Consider the following 7,606-nt stretch of genomic DNA (forward strand, 5'->3'; position numbering starts at 1 on the left):
CGCGGAGGCAGGAAGACCATGCCTGGGCAGAGGTGGCTCAACGGCACCCCCTAGAGGTTGGCGCCCTAAGCGACCGCATACTTCGCCTAACGGTTGAACCGCTCCTGGTGACAGGCTTTCTAGATTTTGGGACACAAAGCCAGAAATAACAGAATAACATCCAAGTTGCTGTTGACCAAGTTGACCATCAGTATTATCTGTCTATAAAAGAGTGAAGCCAGCTTGGAAAGAGAAAGGTGATGTTAGAGCTGTGGAACAGACACTGGATACATTTGGAAGCTGCATGACAACAATAGTAAAAATCATCAATCTTGCAAGGACAAGGGGAGATTTGAGATTACTAAAAGAAATGAAGAAGTTGGCTCCACCAGCAGGCTCTCTAGACACTGACTAACCCTAGGTTTAAGACCTTCCCCGCAATCCCCAGCCACAGGGGGACATTGCAACTCCTGGCTCTGACTTTCAAATGTAAATTGTTTTAGCCTCCTAAGTAGAAAGCCTGATATTTAAGGAGTACAGTAATTGCCAATATGCCTAGGATCTTGTTTCTAATTGCACTTTCCTGTCTGGGAAATTTCCTATGTCATAATTAATATCTGCTCAGACATTTCCCTTGGTTATTCACCCCAGTTTTGCATAATCATAACTTCCTGGCCTGTAAAATCTCCTGGTGGGGTGAGGAAGGATGGGTCTGTTGCCTATTGTGTAACTTCCAGCTCAGTAGAATGAGTTGACAATGACTAAGTTGGCTCATTATCATTTCAAAAGGCATACCTACATTTTCTCTGGGTCTTCTTCGGGCTCTAATTGGAAGGAGGGATTGAAATATTCACAATGGCAAAGCCTGACCTAGTTTTTTTTTTTTTTGGCAAATGGAGAAAAAACACGCTATATTTTCCCCCAACTATATAAACATAGACATTTGGCCCTTCTTTAAATTAAAATGCTCTCAACAAAGGCATCATTTGTCATAGTTCGGAATAAGATGTATACAGTCTGTGTTCTCTTTCAACATAATCCTATTTTGCTTACACAGAAGTAAATCCTTTTTGGTTGAACAGGATGTCAGCTCACCACAGCCGCTCCTGAATGAACACACGATACTCTCTGTGGTATCACCAGGAACTTTTACTGTAGGAAACATGAACATCAGAAAAGCCAAGAATGGGAGGCTCCGACCAACCCTCCTTTATATACCCTCCCCCTCATTTGAACAGTCTCTTCCCGCTCAGTAAAACCCCGCGCAAATTCCCCGCCAAGTCCATCAGCCGTTTCTCCTCCGAGTCCTGGGACGCAGGTGTCTTATCAATGTCAGTGACCCTGAAACTCAGAGCCACATCCAGGCTCTAGTAGCAGGGTTCTGACATGGCGTCCTCCTCCCCTTCGTCCTGGAAGGAAAAGATTAAACACAACTATTGTTCTCCGCTGTCCAGAGTTCCTTTATACTTTTTTAACAGGCTGCAATGGAATACCGGGTGTACCTTTCCTAGGTCCTTTGGTAGCCTCAGCTCATAGGTCACTTCGTTTATTCTTTTTGCTACCCTGAATGGCCCTATATAGCGTGGAGCCAATTTCTTGGATGGGAACCCCAATTTCAGGTTTTTTGTGCTCAGCCAAACCAGATCTCCTTCGCCCAATTTGTCCCCCTCTCGGCGCCTACGATCCGCAAAGAGCTTGTACTTCTTTTGTGTTTCCCGCAATGCCTCTACCACGGTTTGCCACCCTTGCTTGATTTTGGCCGGCCATTCCTCGTCGGTCTGGCCCTCCCCTTCCTTCCACTCGGGTAGCCTGGGGAAAGGTGCCACCTCCTGTCCGTATACTATTTCGAATGGGGCACGACCTGTGGCCGAATGTACGGCCCCGTTAAAAGCCATCTCAGCAAACGGAAGAAGGTCCGCCCAATCATCCTGTCTATAATTGGTGTACATCCTTAAGAATTGGCACAGTGTCTGTTGGGTACGTTCGACCCCCCCGTTGGTCGCGGGATGAAAGGCCGAGCTCAGGTTCCTTTCTGCTCCTAACAGCTGTAAGAATTTTCCCCAAAATTTTGCAGTAAATTGGACTCCCCGGTCACTAATTATCTTGTCGGGACACCCATGTAGGCGATATACATGCTTCACATACAAATCAGCAAGTTTTTCAGCTGAAGGGAGTTTTGGCAGAGCCACAAAGTGTGCCTGTTTTGAGAATAGGTCCAATATTGTCCAAATGTATCTGTGGCCTCTGCTGGGGGGTAGTTCGCCTACAAAATCCATGGCTACGCATTCCCATGGCCTCATGGGCTCCACCACCTTCTGCAATAGCCCCTGGGGCTTCCCCGGTGGTGTTTTTCCCTCTGCACATAATTCACACTGCGTGACGTATCCCCTGGCGTCTTTCCTCATTCCGGGCCACCAGCATTGTTTGGCCAACAGTTTAATAGTCCTGGTGGGGCCTAGATGACCCGCACCCTTGTTATCATGGTACTTCCTTAACATTTCTCGTCTTAAACATTCAGGAATATACAATTTCTTATTTACAAACACCAAATCCCCACACAATTCTCCCTTTTCTTTGTTTGTTTGTAACCATTTGTCCATTCCATACGCTCGCTTCAACTCTTCCTCCCATATTTCTCCTCCCCCCGTGGAAATGGCAGTACGTTTGTTTTCTTTGGCCGCTTGTGCTCGAGTTAGTACTGCCAGGCCCCATTGCTTATCAAGAAAAATACTCCCTTCAGATTCCTGAATTCCTCCCCCGTGCTGAGGCATCCGAGAGAGAGCGTCAGCGAGTATATTATGTTTCCCCTGGAAGAATCTGAGTCTGAAATCAAAACGGCTGAAATATTGGGCCCATCTAATTTGCTTCGCTGATAGTTTACGAGGGGATCTTAGATACTGTAAATTTCTATGGTCAGTCCACACCTCAAACGGTGTTCCACTTCCTTCCAGAAAGTGTCTCCAGCACTCTAGTGCTTTTAGAATCGCTAAGGCTTCTCTCTCCCAAATCGGCCAGTTTTTTTCTGTATCGCTAAACTTTTTTGACAGATAGCCACATGGCTTCAGGTTCCCCCCCTCGTCTTTCTGTAGCAGAACTGCCCCATATGCCCGGTCTGACGCATCGCAATGTAATACAAAGGCTTTAGACATATCAGGGTGCTGTAGGACAGGCTCCTCAGTAAAACGCTTTTTAAGGGCTTCGAAAGCTTCCTGGCATTCTATTGTCCAGGCCAGTTTGGCCCCTGGGGCCTTCACTTTGGCTGTTTCTCCCCTACCTTTAGTCTTTAACAAATCCGTTAATGGCAAAGTGAGGCGCGCAAAGTCCTTGATAAATGTTCTATAGAAGTTTGCGAACCCTAGGAAGGATTGCAGCTGCTTCCGTGTTTTGGGGGCTTCCCACCCCCTCACGTCTTCTACCTTCGCAGGGTCCATCGCCACTCCCTGGGAGGAAATCCTATACCCCAGAAAGTCTATCTGGTCTTTATTGAACTCGCACTTGGCAAGCTTCGCATACAGTTTTGCTTCTCTCAACTTTTGCAGGACTTCCCTGACTAGTTCTATGTGTTGCTCCTTAGTCCGAGATACTAACAATATGTCACCTAAAAAAAACAAAGACTCCCTTGTACAACAATGGATGCAACACTTCGTTGATTAATTGCATGAACGCGGCGCCTCCGCCGCACAAACCGAAAGGGAGCACACGATAATTGAATAATCCGAATGCACAGGAGAAGGCCGTCTTCCACCTGTCCTCTGGTTTAATCTGCAATTTATGGTACGCTTCAATTAAGTCCAATTTAGTGAATATCTGTCCCTCCGATAACTGGGCGATCAAGTCCTTCACTAAAGGTAGGGGGTATTTATTTCCAGAACTGATTGCATTCAGGCCCCTGTAGTCAATGCAGAGCCTCAGCGTTTGGTCCTTTTTGCGCCTGAACAACACAGGCGCCCCTAGAGGGGAATTTGAAGGCTCTATGAAACCCCTCGCTAGGTTTTTATCAATGTATTTTCTCAGTTCCTCCTTTTCCCTAGCCGACATTGGGTATATTTTTGCCTTAGGAAGCTCTGCTCCTGGGACTAGCTCTATCTTCACTTCAACTCTCCGCTTCGGTGGGAAACTGTCTGCTTCCTTCTCATCAAATACGTCCACAAAATCCCGATACTCTGGGGGTAATTTATCTGCCAGTTCTGCTATCCTGATAGAGTCTTCCTCCCCCCTTTTCCCCGGCTCCCTTTCCACTTCCTGGCTCCCTCCTTCCAACTTCATCCTGAAGATCATGCTCTTATCCTCCCAGTTGATTTGCGGGTTGGCCTGCCCCAGCCATGGCATGCCTAGTATAACATTATAGCTGGCTATTTGTGATATCACAAATGACACCTTTCCTTCCCAACTCCCTATCTTACACTTTACATCTTCGGCACTGTACTTAGCTAATGATCCCGATGCTGTGGATCCGTCCAACTGCGAAAAAGCTATTGGGGATTCTAGGTTCGTTCTTTCGCATCCCAATCCCTCGGCTAATTCAGGGGAGATGATGTTCCTGGAACATCCACAATCCACAAATGCTTTGCAGGTTGCTTGTTTGCTGCCACTTTCCAGCTGAATGGGGACCACTATCATGGCTTTGTCCTGACTTACCAACCCCCCCGAGTGGTGCCTCATCGGTGGTTCTTCCTCGGCGCGTTTCCCTGCCACGGCTCTTGGTTTGGGCGGGCCTCCGCCTTCCCCTTTTCTCTGCCAGCACTCGGCAGCCCTGTGGCCCAAACGGCCGCACACGAAGCAGCCCCTCCTGCTGGTGCTCACGTTCCCTGTCGGCTCCGTTCTCCTCCCGGCTGGGGTTGATCCCTCCTTCCGGCTCCCCTCTTTCATCTGCGGCCGCTGCTGTAGCCCTCCTCGGTGCCTCCTCGCCTGGGCCAGCGATGTCTCGATGCGCCCCGCCAGCTGAATCCATCCGCGCAGTGTGTCAGGCTCATCACGATGCACCGCCCAGGAGAGGATCTCCCGCCTGAGCCCCTCTTTGAAGAGTTCTATCTTTGTCACTGCAGACCATTCCGGCACCTTTTCAGCGAGGCATTGGAACTCCTCCGCATACTCAGATACCGACCTCTGCCCCTGGGAGACGGTCTTCAACTCCTCCCTCGCCCGGATCTGCTCCAGTGGATCTCGGAAACGGGTCTCCAGGGCCCCCATAAAGCGTCGGAGTGACCCCAGACATGGGTCGCGCCGCGCGTGTAGTTGAACGTACCAGCTGGCCGCTCCCCTCTTCAACACTGCACCAATGGCCCGTACCCGGCTGGATTCCGTTCTAAAAGTGTGGGCATTGTCCTCCATATAGCCCCTCACCGTGGTCAGGAAAAAATCCAGTTCAGAGGACTCTCCCCCAAACTCGATCCTTAGTTCCTCTCGTCTCGGTAGGGGTCCCTGTGGTGGCAATCCCCAATTCTCCGCCCGTCGCAAGCCCCCTTGCGGGCCAGTGGGCCCCGCTGCTGCTTCCCTTTGTCCTGTGCCACGCCCGGCATTCGCCAGGGGCACCAGGGTCTCAGTTGGGAGCGTAGCCGGGATTCTCGGAGGCTTTTCCCCTTCGTCGTCACTCTCCTCCACCCGCGTCAGGCTCGTTTGGATCTTGGGCCGGGCACCGGGCTCCTTTCGCATTTCCCTTCCCTTCGGTGCTGGGAGGTCTGCAAAGCCCTGGCTGCTTCCCATGCTCACGTCCCACATTGAGCTAGCCCGGAGTTCCCTTCCTCGCTCCGGCTCCGCCAAAACCGCCAGGCGCTCCATCGCCCTCGACATCACTGCCAGGGTGGTCTCCATCGCCGACATCCTCTCCTCCAGAAACACCATCTTTTGCGGGCCTGGGGAAGGTGAACCTTCCTCTCCTCCGGTGCTATCTCCCCGCACCACTCCGCGCCTCTGGGTTACCCCATTTGGCTGGGCATAAGCGGTGGATGACGCCAGGGCCGCCAGCTGGTGGAACTCAGCGTCCGTCTCGGGAGTGGCCCTTTCCGACCTTCCTCCTCCGGCGCCCAAGAGCTCTTCATCCTCCACTTGCATGTTACACCTCACCGCTACAGCGGGATGGTATCCGTATTCTTGGCTTAGTGTCAGCTCACCACAGCCGCTCCTGAATGAACACACGATACTCTCTGTGGTATCACCAGGAACTTTTACTGTAGGAAACATGAACATCAGAAAAGCCAAGAATGGGAGGCTCCGGCCAACCCTCCTTTATATACCCTCCCCCTCATTTGAACAGTCTCTTCCCGCTCAGTAAAACCCCGCGCAAATTCCCCGCCAAGTCCATCAGCCGTTTCTCCTCCGAGTCCTGGGACGCAGGTGTCTTATCAATGTCAGTGACCCTGAAACTCAGAGCCACATCCAGGCTCTAGTAGCAGGGTTCTGACACAGGACTTACTTCCTTGTTTGTCTGTGTTAAGATGGTAACCTAAAAGATTTTATTATTATTATTTTTATTCATTTCACAGGAAGGAATTTCTGTTTGAGCTTCAATGGGTTTTTTTCCCAAGAAATAACTATATTTATTCCTTACTGCTTAATTCATGTTTTGCAGTAACTTCAAGTTCTGGACAACAAAGGACACTGGCTATATGAATTCTCTTTTCTGTCCACAATCCTATGTAGAAGTAAGCTAATTGAAACTTAAGCATGATTAAATCTGAATTGTGGGTTTCAGACTGCTTAACCATGTGTTTATCTGTGTTTATCAACTCAAAACTTTGGTGGTGACAACAACACCATTTAGAGCAGAAACAAGAAACTAGAGTCATTTGAGATATTACTAGATTCTAAATCCCATCTACATTATACATTTTATACATTGAAACATAAACACAATAAATACATTAAACATTAAATCATTGAACATAAAACAATAACATATAAATACAATTAAAACAGGATTTTAAAACGCCACTAAAATAACCACATAGTCCATAATTAGAGTTACAGTCTGATTCCAGTTACAGTCACATTAATTCCTAGCTGTCTATTGCATTGTAGCTAGTTTCCAAATGCCTGGTTCCAAAGCCAGGATTTTACTTGTTTTCTGAATGCCAGAAGAAGGGAGGAGTCTGATCTCACATCATTAGAAAGGGAGTTCCACAGTTGAGAGGCCACCACTGAGAAGGCCTTGTCTCTCGTCCCCACTAACCACTCTAAGGAGCTGGAACATACAGCATGGTCTCCCCAGAAGATCTTAATGTTTGTCTTGGTTCATGGGGGAGATGCGTTCGGACAGGTAAGCTGGTCCGGAACTGTTCAGGGCTTTATAGGCTAAAGCCAGCACTTTGAATTGTGCTCGGAAGCAAATTGGCAGCCAGTGGATCTGATGTGATAGGAGGTTGTGTACTTCCTATATACTTCTCCCGTTAGCAATCTGGCTGCTGCCCATTGTTCTACTTGAAGCTTCAAAGGCAACACCACATAGAGCATGTTTCAGTAGTCCATACGAGATGTAACAAGAGCGTGGACCACCAGGGCCATGCCTGGCTTCTCAAGGCATCATGTCCAATGGTCATGGGTGATGTGAATTATTGTGCAATGATATTTAGGGCATTATTAGTTTCCTGAAGCAGGATTAAATTGGTATTTTGGGCTATGCCTACACTTA

The 7,606-nt window shown here is 48.8% G+C and overlaps 1 protein-coding gene across 1 annotated transcript; it reads right to left on the bottom strand.

The window, feature by feature from the left end:
• Positions 1–1,110: 1,110 nt before the first annotated feature.
• LOC134299862 (uncharacterized) lies at positions 1,111–6,388 on the bottom strand. The gene is made up of 2 exons (XM_062983826.1): positions 4,618–6,388; positions 1,111–1,388 (listed from the first exon to the last, which is right to left on the bottom strand). The coding sequence occupies exons 1-2, from the start codon at positions 6,163–6,165 to the stop codon at positions 1,347–1,349; spliced, it is 1,590 nt and encodes a 529-aa protein (XP_062839896.1). The 5' UTR covers positions 6,166–6,388; the 3' UTR covers positions 1,111–1,346.
• Between the last annotated feature and the right edge of the window lie 1,218 nt (positions 6,389–7,606).

Source organism: Anolis carolinensis, chromosome 1 (genome assembly GCF_035594765.1).
Source record: "Anolis carolinensis isolate JA03-04 chromosome 1, rAnoCar3.1.pri, whole genome shotgun sequence".
Classification (NCBI taxonomy): domain Eukaryota; kingdom Metazoa; phylum Chordata; class Lepidosauria; order Squamata; family Dactyloidae; genus Anolis; species Anolis carolinensis.

Excerpts from the sequence above, each read along its gene's own strand:
- LOC134299862 (XM_062983826.1), bottom strand. The coding sequence starts at position 6,165 with ATGTTCATGTTTCCTACAGTAAAAGTTCCTGGTGATACCACAGAGAGT. Across the intron at positions 1,389-4,617 it reads GGCACCACTCGGGGGGGTTG|GACGAAGGGGAGGAGGACGC; the intron begins GTAAGTCAGGAC and ends TTTTCCTTCCAG.